Source organism: Myiozetetes cayanensis, unplaced genomic scaffold (assembly GCF_022539395.1).
Source record: "Myiozetetes cayanensis isolate MyiCay16 unplaced genomic scaffold, myiCay2020 scf1, whole genome shotgun sequence".
In the NCBI taxonomy this organism is placed as follows: domain Eukaryota; kingdom Metazoa; phylum Chordata; class Aves; order Passeriformes; family Tyrannidae; genus Myiozetetes; species Myiozetetes cayanensis.
The window spans coordinates 445717-461059 of record NW_026086604.1 but is presented as its reverse complement, the minus strand read 5'-3'; the positions used below and the strand labels follow the sequence as shown (position 1 = coordinate 461059).

The 15343-nt window shown below is 49.6% G+C and overlaps 1 protein-coding gene across 1 annotated transcript; it reads right to left on the bottom strand.

Annotated features, from left to right (window-relative positions):
- Nucleotides 1–8603: 8603 nt before the first annotated feature.
- On the bottom strand, nt 8604–14834 carry LOC126639066 (ly6/PLAUR domain-containing protein 2-like). Its single transcript, XM_050313545.1, has 3 exons — nt 14783–14834; nt 10037–10156; nt 8604–9014 (listed from the first exon to the last, which is right to left on the bottom strand). Exons 1-3 carry the CDS (start codon nt 14832–14834, stop codon nt 8803–8805), a joined length of 384 nt encoding a protein of 127 aa, XP_050169502.1. The 3' UTR covers nt 8604–8802.
- Nucleotides 14835–15343: the final 509 nt, after the last annotated feature.

Below are 15343 nucleotides of genomic sequence, written 5' to 3'. Positions count from 1 at the left end.
AGCAACCTGGGATAGTGGGAGGTGTCCCTGCCTGGGGCAGGGGGTGGGAACTGGATGATCTTTAAGGTCCTTCCAACCCAAACCATTCCATGATTCTACATTTCTGTGATTCTATGAAACTCTATGAGCAGTCCTTGTGGGGGTTTCTCCATCCATTCATCCCAAATCCACAGAGTCACGGAGCAAAGCGGGCTGAACACAAAAAGTAGAGAAAGTCAGAAAGTCCCAGCACCATCCTGTGCCATGAGATCACATCCCTCCATCCTTGGGAGAAGAGGTGAAATGGTTCATTCAGTGGCAGCAGGAGCAGGGCAGGGATTCTGTCCCTGGGAGGCCACCCCTGGAGTGCTGTGTCCAGCTCTGGGCCCTCAGCTCAGGAAGGACATGGAGGGGCTGGAGCAGGGGCAGAGAAGAGCAACGAGGCTGGGGAAGGGACTGGAGCACAATTCCCATGAGGAGAGGCTGAGGGAGCTGGGGGGGCTCAGCCTGGAGAGGAGGAGGCTCAGGGGAGACCTCAGCACTCTCTGCAACCCCTGACAGGAGAGGGGAGCTGAGGGGGGTTGGTCTCCTCCCAGGAACCAGCAGTAGGACATGAGGGCACAGCCCTGAGCTGTGCCAGGGAGGGTTAGGTTGGACATTTGGAAGAAATTCTTTCCAGAGAGAGGATCAGCCATTGGAATAGGCTGCCCAGGAGGGGTGGATTCTCCACCCCTGGAGTTGTTTAAGGACAGACTGGATGTGGCATCAGTGCCATGGGTTGGGAACCACGGCGGGGTTGGATCAAGGGTTGGACTTGATGATCTCAGAGGTCTTTCCCAACCCATTTTAATCTATGACTCCATGATTGAGTCATGTCCCTCATCCCCCTGTTTGTGAAGCAGCTGGACCAAGGGGATTTTTGGAGATCCCCACCCAGGACAAGCCTCAGTCAGGGTTGGTTGCAGCCACCTCTCCACAGTCCCACTGGTGCATCCCTGGAGCTGTCACGGCTTTGACAAGAACCACGTGGAGGAATTTAATCTTCCCCTCCTCCCCCGGCCTTGGAGGCTTCACCTCTTTGATCTCTGGCCCGTTTGGCAGCTGATTTCCCTCGGTTCAGCTCTCGAAGGAGGGATCAGGGCTCCTGCCAGAGATTGAGGTTGAAAAGCAGAAAATCTTGGGGGGGGATGAGGCTTTGTGTTCGTCTTTTCATCTCCCCCCCCCCACATCAAAAGACAAAGCTCTCAAAACACAAGGAGATGCTTCCTGGTTCAACACAAACCCGAGCCTCTCTTAGGAGCAGGTATTTTGATATCAAAATTAATAGATAGCTCTGTCCCACTGACCTGGTGTAAAGCTGTCTGCACTTTTCCTGCTTCTGGAAATGGTGTTTCTGCCTATTTATTTCCCCCTCCCCTCCCTCCCCCTCAAAAAAGCAACATTTTTGGGTGTATTTTTTATAATTTTTTTGGTATTTAAAAAAATTTTTTTTGTGTGTATTTATCATTTATCCTGTGCCATGAGATCACATCCCTCCATCCTTGGGGAGAAGAGGTGAAATGGTTCATTCAGTGGCAGCAGGAGCAGGGCAGGGATTCTGTCCCTGGGAGGCCACCCCTGGAGTGCTGTGTCCAGCTCTGGGCCCTCAGCTCAGGAAGGACATGGAGGGGCTGGAGCAGGGGCAGAGAAGAGCAACGAGGCTGGGGAAGGGACTGGAGCACAATTCCCATGAGGAGAGGCTGAGGGAGCTGGGGGGGCTCAGCCTGGAGAGGAGGAGGCTCAGGGGAGACCTCAGCACTCTCTGCAACCCCTGACAGGAGAGGGGAGCTGAGGGGGGTTGGTCTCCTCCCAGGAACCAGCAGTAGGACATGAGGGCACAGCCCTGAGCTGTGCCAGGGGAGGGTTAGGTTGGACATTTGGAAGAAATTCTTTCCAGAGAGAGGGATCAGCCATTGGAATAGGCTGCCCAGGGAGGGGGTGGATTCTCCACCCCTGGAGTTGTTTAAGGACAGACTGGATGTGGCATCAGTGCCATGGGCTGGGAACCACGGCGGGGTTGGATCAAGGGTTGGACTTGATGATCTCAGAGGTCTTTCCCAACCCATTTTAATCTATGATTCCATGATTGAGCCATGTCCCTCATCCCCCTGTTTGTGAAGCAGCTGGACCAAGGGGATTTTTGGAGATCCCCACCCAGGACAAGCCTCAGTCAGGGTTGGTTGCAGCCACCTCTCCACGGTCCCACTGGTGCATCCCTGGAGCTGTCACGGCTTTGACAAGAACCACGTGGAGGAATTTAATCTCCCCCTCCTCCCCCGGCCTTGGAGGCTTCACCTCTTTGATCTCTGGCCCGTTTGGCAGCTGATTTCCCTCGGTTCAGCTCTTGAAGGAGGGATCAGGGCTCCTGCCAGAGATTGAGGCTGAAAAGCAGAAAATCTTGGGGGGGGATGAGGCTTTGTGTTCGTCTTTTCATCTCCCCCCCCATCAAAAGACAAAGCTCTCAAAACACAAGGAGATGCTTCCTGGTTCAACACAAACCTGAGCCTCTCTTAGGAGCAGGTATTTTGATATCAAAATTAATAGATAGCTCTGTCCCACTGACCTGGTGTAAAGCTGTCTGCACTTTTCCTGCTTCTGGAAATGGTGTTTCTGCCTATTTATTTCCCCCTCCCCTCCCTCCCCCTCAAAAAAGCAACATTTTTAGGTGTATTTTTTATAATTTTTTTGGTATTTAAAAATTTTTTGTGTGTGTATTTATCATTTTTTAGCATTTTTTAATCATTTTTGGTGTGTTTTTTATAATTTTTTTTGTTGGTTTTATTTTTGCTTAAATGTAATTCCCTCCTCATCCAATTGACCCCTGGGGCCCACCTGGTTTTTCTGCTCCTCCTCTGCTCTTTGAGCCTCTCCCTGCAGTTCCTCCTCCCCCCCAGTTGTTTAAAAATTAGTCTTTTCCTCCCTTTTGGCCTTTCTGCTGAGTATTCCCAACATTTTTGGGTTTGCCTCTTATCCTGTGACCTCCAGGAAGAGTTTGGCTCAGTTTTTTCCTCCTTAAAATGCTGGGAGAGCATCAGTGGTCCATGTTACAGGGCAAGGAGAAGGTGAATAATTAGATGTGTCCAAAAGCTGATGAAACCAGGTAGGACTTTCCTTGGTCAGTGGAAAGAGCCTGGCTTTGCATCCCACCCCTTCCTGACTCTTGATGGGGCTGGGAGGAGTTGCCACCTAATTTTTGCTTCGTGTCCTCTTCCTACCTCAGCTCAGAGATGAATTTTTTGGAGAACAATCTGGCTGTGGTTTGTTGCTTCAGCTCCCAGCTGGGAGTCCTTCCCAGGGGCCCTGGAGCTGCCCAAGCAGTTTTTCCCTGGCAGCAGGAGGTAGTTTTCCCTAGGGATCAGGCAGGACTGTGGATAAACACGACATCATTGATATTTCTCTAAACCTGCTGTGTTTTCTCCCATTCCCCAGTGGCAAAGGGAGTCGTGGCTGGGGAGGGGAAATGCCCTCTTGGAAGCCCTCCAGGGAAAAAAAACCCAGCTTTGTGACTGCTTGACACGGCCCAGCCTGGAAAACTGGGAATCAGAATGTTCCACTGCTGCCTCTGGAGGAGAAACTCTGATCTGTGTCTGCTTCCAATCCTCCCAGGACAACGGGAAATCTGTTGTGTTGCTAATTCTTCCCCAGAGGAAGTGTTTCAGGAGGCACTTCTGAGCCCCTGCTGGGATGGCAGAGCCTTTCAGGAACATCCAGAGTTGCTTTTCTTTCATGTCCCTGCGTGAACAAGCACTTTGCTGCTGCTGAAAACATGAGCTGCAGCCTGAAGTTCAGCGGTGCCTGAGCTTGCCCCCTCTGGAATTGCATCCCTCCAGTATCCCTGCTGGCCATGGAGCTGCACAGCAGGAGTTCAGCTCATTTGCTGCTTGCTGATTATTTTTCTTGGCTGTTCTCATTTGTGTTCTGGTTCTCCATGCACCTTTCTGATCAAGCCTGGACAGATCCACCTTCAGTAATCATGGAATTCAGGAATGGTTTGAGTTGGGAGGGACCTGAAAGATCATCCCATTCCACCCCCTGCCACGGGCAGGGACACCTTTCATTATCCCAGGTTGCTCCAAGCCCCGTCCAACCTGGCCTTGGACACTTCCAGGGATGGAAGTGCCACAGCTTCTCCGGGAAATCCATCACAGCCCCTCCCCACCCTCACCGGGAAGAATTTCTTCCCAATATCCCATCTAACCCTCTGGCAGTTTGAAGCCATTCCCTGTGTCCTGTCCCTCCATCCCTTGCCCCCAGTCCCTCTCCAGCTCTCCTGGAGCCCCTTTAAGCACTACAAGAGGCTCCAAGTTCTCCCTGGAGCCTTCCCTTCTCCAGGTGAACATTCCCAGCTCTCCCAGCCTGTCCAGGCAGTGCTGCATTACCTGGGGAAAAAAAAAAACCACAAACTGGATATTTGTACCCAGAGAGAGCATCATGTTTTGCAAGCAGAGCTTGTGTTTGTGTGCACAGAGCAGGAAACACCTGTAAAACCCAGGAAGTGCTTTTCAAACCTGATTTTAAAAAAAACAAATCTCGGTGACTTAACTGCATCAGGGAAGGTGGTTATATAAGAAGATTATCTCTTGTTTGGAGGCTGTGGCAATATGAGTCAGCCCCTCGAGGGCAGGGCTGTGTCACCAGGTAATAATTATTCCTTTAGAGGTCTGTGCTCCCTGTGGCAACTTCATTGTCCCCTCTGCAAACGAGCTGGGAAGGACTTGGGTACAGCACAGCAACTGCTCTGTGCTCCTCTGGAGAGGAAGAACGGAGCTCGTTCCTGCTTTTTGGAAAGATTTCCAGCTGGAAGTGACAGCCACCGGTGTCTGGTGAAAGGTGTTTTGGGGAGAAAGCTGAAATAAAAGGAGTTGCCCCCCAGTGTGGATCAAAAATCTGGGATTATAACACACGTGAGGTTGGAAGGCAGCTCTGGGGGCTGTGGTGCAATTCTCTGGGGTGGTTTGGGAGACAATCCAGCTGCTCTTCCCTGGTTCCTGCTCTTCCACACAGGAGCAGAGCCCATGGGAGCGCAGATTTGTCCTCCCCTGCCCCATCCCCAGAGCTGCATCGTGGACAATGACATTCCTTCACACAGACACGTGGGAAATGTGGATTGAATCCTCCCAAGCCCCTTTTGGGGGAATGAAACATTTCAGAGACTTTCCTTAGGATACAGCAGGATGGAGGTGGGGTGGGAAATGAGCCAGCAGCTCCCCCTTATTCATGGATGGGAAATATTTCATGGAATCATAAAATTGTTTAAGCTGGAAGGGACTTGAAGACCATCTGGTTCCTGCCATGGGACACCTTCCACCAGCCCAGGTTGCTCCAAGCCCAGTCCAGCCTGGACCTGGACACTTCCAGGGATGGGGTATCCACGACCCCTCTGAACATCAGATTTATTGGGATTTTCTGTCTTTCCACGGATTCCCAAGGGAGCCAGGAGAAGCTCAAGTGTGGATCTTTACTATTATTTGTTATTAAGTATGAAATCGTAACAGTTTAATCAAATAATTATGATTAGTGAAGATCAAATTATTTTAGGCATAAAAAGAGAAGGAAAATTATTATGATTACTACTACTATTATTATTACTATTATTTTTACTATTATTGTTGATGCCATTATTATTACTAGTATTAATAATAATTATTTATTTTAAATATGGTTAAAATGGTTCTACACATACTGACTAGTTTCAACCCTTTTTCCTGGTGTTATCCTGATCTTCCACAATGTTCCTGCTTCCCACCTTCAGGCAGGGACAGTCAGTCCTCTGCATCCTGAGCCTTCCATTGGGAGGAATGGGATGGTGGAAACAGATTCTTCTTCCTCAGCAGAGTCTGCTGGGAGTCATTTGGTTTATGATTTGTGGATTCATGGAACATCCAGAGCTGGAAGGGATCCACAAGGATCATCCAAGCCCAACTCCAGCCCACAACAACCCCAAAAATCCCACCACGTGGCTGAGAGGGTTGCCCAGACTCTTCTTGGGCTCTGGCAGGGTTGGTGCCGTGACCACTTCCCTTGGTCAGAAGGCTCAGGTCCACCCCACAAGGGATTTTATGATGTGGTAATTTTATTTTTTTTGTTCCTTTTGCCGTTCCTAAAGCTGATTTTTTTCCCCTCCAGGTCTCTGTTCCTTTGTTGCTGAGTTGTTTAATACCAAGGTGATGCCCCACGTCCCATCACCCCGTGCCAGCACTTCCCTGGGCCACATCCTGCACATCCACAGAATCTTTTAGGCTGGAAAACACCTCTGATATCCAAGTCCAACCACCAACCCAGCACTGCCAAGCTCACCAGTAACCCACGTCCCCAAGTGCCACATCTAAACCCCTCCAGGGCTGGTGACTCCACCACTTCCTTGGACAGCCCTTTCCATGAAGATGTTTTTCCAGCTCTTGAGGCCTCTGCTGCTGCACCAGGTCTGGGTTTCTTTCTGTCACAAACATCTCTTTCTTACCATACAACTCCTTGTAAACTTAAAAAACTTGCAACTCTCTGTGTAAACTTAAGAGTTGCAGCAGAGAAAGGTAAACAAAAGTGAGGTGAATTGGGGCACAATCGCCTGGCCAATTAGGGAAGCTCCTGTTGCAGATGAACAAGAGCAAACACAAAGCTGATTTCAGGTCAGGGCAAGTTTGGACAAAGCAAACCCAGTGAGCCACAGCCCTCTTGTAACTGGGAGCTGCTGGTTTTGGTTGTCTTCACCTTTTTTCTGATGGTGTTTGTTCCATCAGCCAGATGGGCTCTGCTCACCTTCCCAAACCCAGCAATGCCTTGGCCTTGGTCCTGAGTTCATGAGTGAAACCTGGATTTGGAGAAGGGATTTGGGGCTTGGAAAAGAGCTCCCAGGGTGGACACAGGGCCACGTAACATAAATGATGCAGGAAAGGGAGACAGAGGGTGGACACAGGGCTATTTAACATAAATGATGCAGGAAATTTAGATAGAGGGTGGTCTCATCTAAGAGAATGAAGGGTCTGAAGGAAATTTTGAGATGGAGGGTTTGAAGGAGAAACAAAACTGCCCTCAGAAGAAATATTGGAGTTAAGCCCAAAAGGTGCAGTGAAGGCTGGGAGTGCGAATTAAATCAATGTGCAGAGAGGCATTGGGGGTGTTTTGCTCTCAGGGGTCCAGCACAACCCGAGGCTGCTCTTCCAGAACAGGCAGGTTAAAAGGATTTGTTCTTGTGCAGGAGAAACCCAAAACCACATTAAACACCTCTGAGGATGGAGCTCCTGCCATGGCTGCAGAACTCACACTGCCAGCTAATCAAGCCTTCAACTCGTTCCAAAAGTCCTTCCAGAGGCAGGAATGTGGTTGATCCAGCCCTCTCCATGCCAGGGCAGCACCATGACCAAGTACAGGATGTTCTTCCAGCGAAGGAATGATATTTGAGCAACCTTGGGGAGCTCTGCTTGGACCTAGAACTGCAGCTCGTTCCAAATTGGGTCTCAGTCTGGCAATGGGAGAGGTGAAAACGGTGGCAGGAAGATCTCCCAGACATTGGAGAATGCCTGGAAAAATTGGTGTTGACCTTAGGGTGGGATTGCAGGGAGCTCAGCTTGGAAGGGCGACCTCAGGAGGCTTCTGATCCAAATTCCTGATCAAAGCTCCCAAGTTTCCTCAGGACTTCCTCCACCTGAGCCAGGAAAACTCCCAAGGGTGGGAATTCTACCACCTCTCTTGGAAGCCTTCCTGTATTTCACATGCCTAGTGGCACTTAAATCACATCCCATTTAAATCACATCCCATTTAAATCACAACTTTATTCATTATTCCAAATATCACAGAGTGATTACTGCGAGGAGAATATTTTTTTTTTTGCTGGAATTTGAAAAAGGGGATTATAGGAAAATACAGAACCAGGTCAGGATGGGGCAAAATGTGGGAGGCTTTGACCAACACGCAAGGAATTCGGATGATGCTCTGTAGGATTAAAATAAAGGGGGGGAAATTACACTTAATTCAAATTCAGGCCAGAATCATTACACAAATCACCTGAAATTCCCAGTAAATACAGTTTTGTTCCAGTGGAGTTGGTGGAAGAACTGTCTATGGAAGGCCACTGCCCATGAGGGATAATTGGAAATTTCTTGGAAATCTCCTACAAAACTGACCACAAAGCCTCACCCATCTCCGTGTATAAACATGCTGGAACTGGGGTTTAGACAGAAAATAACACAATTAAATGGGATCAATACACTTTCAACCCAACATTCTTTTTATTCTGCCCAAAAGGGGTGCAGAAAACGAGAGATTTCAGCCTCCCTGGATCAGATCATTGGCATGGGAAGTTGAATCTCCTGCCTCCTATTTTGGACACTGAAGGATCTCCTTAATTTCTTGGGTACAAAGAAGACCTAGACAGAACAAAGAGCCAGCCCCAAAACTTTGGAGTGGAGAAGACCTACTCTAAGGAGGTTTTTGTTTTTTGGATTTTTTTGTCTTAAATATACTTCACACAGCGGAATTTTTTAATTCCAAACCAACCAGCCTGGCAGAGCAATGGAACTCCACGGCTGGTTCTGTGGGAATGGTTGAAAAATCAATTAAAAAACCTTTTTTTTTGGGGGGGGGGCTTCCTGAGTTTTGCTCCTCTGTTAGTCGTGGGAAAGGAGTGGATAATAATAATAATTAAAAGAAAAAAAAAAAAAGGATGGATTTTTGGGAGCTGTCGAAGGTTGTTTATGAGGCATCCGAAGGGAAAGCTGAGCTGGGGGGGGGGGGTTTCTCCTCTTCTTTGCTGGGTTCTTCGGAGTGAAAGACCTTCCCATCAGCTCCTCAGGGTCTAGTCCAGAGGAAGGCACACAGGGAAGTGGCCAGCATCCCAACTGGCACGAGGCTGACCCTCAGGCTGGCTGCGCCATCCGCGTTGCACAGGTCGGAGTAGCAGCAGGACACGGGGTGGGTCATCCCGATCCCGTCCACGTTCGACGGGACGCAGACGGACGAGCACATCTTGGTGACGGTGGAGACGCCAGTGAAGGGATAAACTGACACAAGGACAGACAGATGGAATGTTCAGGGCTGGGAGAAACGGAGGAGGGCTCTCCCCGTCCCTGCTTCTTCCTGCCTTCACTAAGAAAGTCGTAGCTCTGGTTCAAACACAAAGAGCTTCCTACCAGGAATGTGGGAAGCAGCTCCCGCTGAGGGGCCAGGAGCTGGATGGCATTTTGCATCCTCTGTGTCCTGCCTGGGTCAGCATTACCCTGAAAAAGGTGGATCAGCCACTTTTTCTGCCTCTCCTTGGACTCTCCTCACCATCACCTTGATCCCTGGGGTTGGATCAAGGGTTGGACTTGATGATCTCGGAGGTCTCTTCCAACCCAGTTAATTCTATGATCCTATGATTCCATAATCTCCTGCCTCTCCCAAGCGGGACCAGGGACTTATCAGCAGGACCTTCCAAAGGGAGAACCTCCAGCTCCATAACCTTCAGGGCCACCAGACAGACTGGCAAAGCCTCTGGGAGAGCTACAAAGAACTTCAGGGCATTTCTCTTTCACCTTCAGATGACCAGAAGTTGGTGTCATAAAACTACAGAACGGTTTGGGTTGGGGGTGGGGGGGAACTTAAAGATCATGGAATTCCAACCCCCTGCCACGGGCAGGGACACCTCCCACTAGCCCAGGTTGCTCTAAGTCCCGTCCAACCTGGCCTTGGTTCTCCCTAATATCCAATCTAAACTTACCTTCTTTAAGTTTAAAGCCATTCCCTGTTGTCCTATCACTGCACGAGCGTAGCAAAAAAATTAAACTCTCATATCTAACGCTCAGCATTAACTGGGAGCTTGCAAACCTTAAATATTAACTCACACAAACTCTGCTTGCAGCAGCAGCAGTAGGAGACTCCTGCTCCCTCAGGAGCTCCTTCCCACATTTAAGTGAAAAAAAAAAGCAATTTCTCACTGCAGGAACACTGATTCTTGTTTAAAGCATGGATGAAGAAGCCACGGTCCTGACCACCCTTCAGGATCCACGTCCAGAAGTGTGGAGGGAGAGGTGGTTGTCCTTACCATCCTCCAGGGAATACATGGTGGTCTTGCACATGTTTTCACTCTCCGAGCAGTTCTCGATGGTCAGGCACTTCTCCACGGGGGTCTCGGTCCTGCACGTGTAGCACTGCAAGGTGAGAGCTGGGAGGAGGGAAAACACCAGCTTGGACTCAGGGGGGAACACCAGGGGGTGTCTGTGCCCCTCCCCTGGGGGTAAATGTTCCCAAATCCTCATGCTGAGAAAGGGAATGGAAGAGTAAAATGTGTTTGTGACGATGGGAATGGGAAATAAAAGGGGCTGGTGGTCAAAGCCCCCTGGATCAATTGGGATCTTTTGGATCTCTTCGGGAGTCCCAGATCAATGTGAGACAACCCAGATCAATCAGGACCCCTGGATCAATCCAGGACCCCCCAGATCAATTTAGGATCCCCTGGTTCCACCTGAGACCCCTAGATCAATCTGGGACTTCTGGATCAATACGGGACTCCCTGGATCAGCTTGAGATCCATTGGATCAGTGCAGGCCCCCTGGATCAATATGGGATCTCCTGGATCAATTGGGATCCTTCAGATCAATTTGGAACCCTCCAAATCAATCAGGACCCCCCGAATCAATCAGGACCCTCAGATCAACCTGGGACCCCTCTTGAATCAATCAGGACTCCCCAGATCAGTCTGGGACCCCTGGATGAATACAGGACCTGCTGAATCAGTCTGGGATCCCCTGGATCAGTCCATTAATTAATTAAGTAATTAGGTGTGACAAGTCAAGCAGGACCACCTAAAACCTCTCCCCCAGGAACGTGTCCAGACTGAGTTCTAATTTCTCCAAGGATGGAGATTCCCAAACCTCCCAGGGCAACCTGTGCCAGCGCTCAGTCCCCCTCCCAATCCTAAAGTGTTCCCTGGTGTCCAGAGGGAACCTCCTCTGTTCCAGTTTGTGGCCTTTGCCTCCAGCTCTGGCACTGGGAACCACTGGGAAGAGCCTCTTTGCCCCCTTCCCTTCAGGGATTTATCAACATTTATGAGATTCCCCACTTTGAGGATTCCCTTCTCCGGGCTGACCAGTCCCAGGTTTTCCTTGGATCAGCCGCTCCTCCCAGGTTTGTGTCACCCACAGACTTGCTGAGGGGGCTCTGACCCATCATCCAGGCTCTTCTCGACCAGTTTTTCTAATCCCACATTCCAAATTGTTCATCACACCTTGGAGGAGGATTTACAGACAGGGGACTGGCCTGAGGCGCAGGAAAAACTGGGAGACACCTGAGGCAGCGGGGATGGGGATGGGAAAGGCGTTTGGGAAGCAAAGGAGTCACGAGTTGTAACCACACGTGGAGAGGGTTGGCCCAGAGCAGAGGAGCTTCTCCCTGAATCCTCGGGAGAATGAACCAGACATTCCCTTGGCCCAAATTTATGGCCTGATCCCGTTGTCTTCCCAGTGCTAACCATGTTTTTTTCCAGTGAGTAAAGGGATTTCAGATCAGCTTTCCACTTCAAGGCCAGGTTGGACGGGGCTTGGAGCAACCTGGGATAGTGGATGGTGTCCCTGTCCGTGGCAGGGGGTTGGAATGAAATGGTCATTTAGGTCCCTTCCAGCCCAAACCATTCCATGATTCTGGGATCTTATGGGAGGCAGCATCAAAGACCCTCCTGAAGTGCAGGCAGACAACGCCCACAGCTCTGCCCTCACCTGCAAGGTCAGTCACTTCATCACAGAAGGTTGTCAGGTTGTGACTTTCGCCTGGTGAAGGATCTGGGGACACCCAGAAGCCAAATCTGGGGCTGTCCACTCCACCCATGGGGAGCTCTCAGGTGTGGGGGGGGTGTGTCCCACAGGGAAGGAAATGTCTCCATCAAATTTCCTGAGCCATGAGAACAAATCAAGCACAACCCTTCTGAGATCCTGGTACTTTAGAAAGGTCATGGAATCACAGAATGGTTTGGGTTGGAAGGGAACTTAAAGATCTTCTCATTCCCAACCCCTGCCATGGAGGAAGGGGTCACCTTCCACTATTCCACATTGCTCCAGCCTGGCCTTGGACACTTCCAGGGATATGAGGCAGCCACAAACTCTCTGGAAAACCTCTGCCAGGACCTCACCACCCTCACAGGGAAGAACTAAACACGACAGCAACCACACTGATGGATTGTATGGGGACATCTTCTGCTCCAGGCAGAGGCCACAGAAACAAAATTTGGTACTCAGGGCTCCAAACCCAACCCTGCCTTGTCCCTCACCAGCTTGTGGATGTCCCTCATCACCTCCCTGTGGAGCTGCAAAAGCCCTTTCCAGCTGCAGGTTCCTCTCAGCTCCCACCACACAAAATACCCACAGCCCACGTTTTTCCTTGTCTAAAATCTTCTGAGATGGAGGAATTATTGATAAAAACACTGAAGAGCCCAAATTGCTGTGACACAGAGCACTCCAAGCTCAAGGTATCAAGCCAAAACAGTGTCTGGTGTCTCCCATCACCGAGAAAGACATTTTAGGACAAGATTTTCAGGGTTTTTCTGAGGAGCCCAACACTTGATGTGGGTCCTCTACTCCAGATCCTCTTTTCCACCCCCTTAGAGACACCTGAATTCGTCTTAAAATCATAGCAACACATTTTGGCCGAGCCCAGCAGCCCCTCTTTGGTCTGGAAGGCAGTTGTCACCTTATCTGTGTGACATTCCCTATGCAATTCCTTTAAATCCCACTGAGAAAAAAGAGCAAGGATGCAGCTCATGGATTCAGCTGAATCCAACGGGGTGTAAGGAAGTCACCTTATGAAAATAGATATCAAATAAGCCAGAAAAAAAACCCCAAAAACAAACAAACAAAAAAAACCACCCCAAAAAAGCCCTTTTCTAAACAGACCCAGGAATTTTCTTTCTTTTATTCCAAGCAAACTTCACAGTGGTGTTGTTTGCTTTAATTCTTTCTCTGACAGTTGTCAAACACAGCTCTGGGGAGAAAGAGTCGTCATCGGTCTCAGGTTTCGGGAGACTTTGCAAATCCAAACCGAAGCGTTTTCTGTTCCTCTTTGAAAAGAAAAAAAAAAAAACAAACAGAGCACCTGCTCCTCCCCTGCAGAGCCTGCCCTTGCAGGTCCAAGGATTTAGGAAGGAAAATTGAAATAGAAAATTAAATATAAATTAATAAGTAGAAATGAAAAAGATCCTGACAGGGCTCCACAGATAAAAATCAGATTGAAGAATATCCCAATTGACAGTCCCAGCTCTTGCACAGGACTTCCCTTGGCCATCCAGGAGAACACCAAGGGAGCTTGGGATCATCAGAAGGGGCAAAAAGTTGTGGTGGTGGCAGAAACAAGGGATGAGGAACCTATTCCAGGGTGTCCTTCCCTCTGTGCAGCCACCACCTTCCTCCCTTGGAGGTTATGGCATCACTGCTCGTGTAGATGTGCCTGGGATGAGGGGATTCCCTACTTTCCAGGGGATTAAAATGTCCCAAATGTCATTCCACACTTGGCTTCATGGAGCTGGTGATGGAGGAGAAACAACTGAATGCCACTGATGGGAACAGAAAGGGGAGGTTTTCAGGGCATCCCTGGATTCATGGGGCTTGTTCCCAACCTCCACATCCCGGATGTCATCCCAAATATCAGCTTGTTGTTGTCCACACACCTCCTGCTCCAAGCCTGTCCCCTCCAGTGAGGAGGCAGGGAGAACAACAGGGACAGAAAGGATGGAGGGAGGATCATGGAATCCTAGGATAGAATCACAGGATGGTTTGGGTTGGAAGGGATCTTTAAGGATCTTCCCGTTCCAACTCCCATCATGGGAAAGGACACTTTCCACTATCCCAGGTTGCTCCAACCTGGCCTTGAACACTTCCAGGGATGGGGCAGCCACAGCTTCTCTGGGCAATCCTGGATAGTGGGGTCATTCCTTACGGTGACAAACTTCCAAATCCTCAAAAAAATGGGGAAAGACCCCAAAACGCTTCACACTTGGTTGTTTTCCGTGGTAGCCTGAGGAAATTTTCTTTACTTCAGGTATAGCAGAGTGTGTTAATAAACAAGAGCTCTAAACAAGGATACAACGACAGGACAAGGAGGGATGAGGAGGGAAGAGTTAGATGGAATTTTGGGAAGAAATTCTTCCCTGGGAGGGTGGGAAGGCCCTGGCACAGATTGCCCAGAGAAGCTGTGGCTGCCCCATCCCTGGAAGTGTCCAAGGCCAGGTCAGAACCACCTGGGATAGTGGAAGGTGTTGGAATTCCACAATCTTTGAGGTCCCTTCCAACCCCAACCAGCCCATGACAAACATCAACCCTGCAGTACCTGGGCCACCAGCTTTGTCCCAGCCCATCTTTCCCACTTCTAGTGGCCAAAATCTGATAAATCCCACCCATAACATATTTTTAGAGAGATTCCACACATGCTGCATTACATGGGCTGGCAACTTGCAGGGTTAAGTATTAAGAGGAAAAAAAAAAAAAAAGGTTCAGAAAGATAAAAATAACATTAAAAAAAAAGAGAGTTGTGAGACTGAACGAGAACATGTAAGAAAGTGAGAGCTGGAATTTGCATTAAAGAGATGACATGGTATAATCACACCCTGCCTTGTGACGCTTCCCAAAGAGCCTGAACCGACAGTCCCGGTGACACCATCGTGATCCCGAACATCTGACAGGCTGGAGACATTCCAAAGATAGATTCCCTCCAAGTGGGAGGCCTGAATTTCAGGGGAGGGAACAGGGACACATCCTATCCCATATCTATCCTGCAGGGATTTGGGTAAATCAGAGTGAGAACTTACCGAATTCTACGCAAATTGCGGCGGCCAACAGAAGAGGCAGAAACACCTTCATCCTGCACAGTCCCTGCTTGCCCAGGTTATCACTGCTCTCCACCACTGGCTTTGCTGTCCCACCTCCCTGGGGGTTTGCCATGCACTGCCCTCGTCCCCAAAGCTCCAAATCTACTGGAAAAACGAGTCCCATCGAGCTATAAACGAACGGAAGGAGCCGTAGGTCAGGCCCCACCTCCTGCTCCAAGCCTGTCCCCTCCAGTGAGGAGGCAGGGAGAACAACAGGGACAGAAAGGATGGAGGGAGGATCATGGAATCCTAGGATAGAATCACAGGATGGTTTGGGTTGGAAGGGATCTTTAAGGATCTTCCCGTTCCAACTCCCATCATGGGAAGGGACACTTTCCACTATCCCAGGTTGCTCCAACCTGGCCTTGAACACTTCCAGGGATGGGGCAGCCACAGCTTCTCTGGGCAATCCTGGATAGTGGGGTCATTCCTTACGGTGACAAACTTCCAAATCCTCAAAAAAAATGGGGAAAGACCCCAAAATGCTTCACACTTGGTTGT

Excerpts from the sequence above, each read along its gene's own strand:
- LOC126639066 (XM_050313545.1), bottom strand. The coding sequence starts at position 14,834 with ATGAAGGTGTTTCTGCCTCTTCTGTTGGCCGCCGCAATTTGCGTAGAA. Across the intron at positions 10,157-14,782 it reads CGCAATTTGCGTAGAATTCG|CTCTCACCTTGCAGTGCTAC; the intron begins GTAAGTTCTCAC and ends CCCTCCTCCCAG. Across the intron at positions 9,015-10,036 it reads CATGTATTCCCTGGAGGATG|TTTATCCCTTCACTGGCGTC; the intron begins GTAAGGACAACC and ends TCCTTGTGTCAG.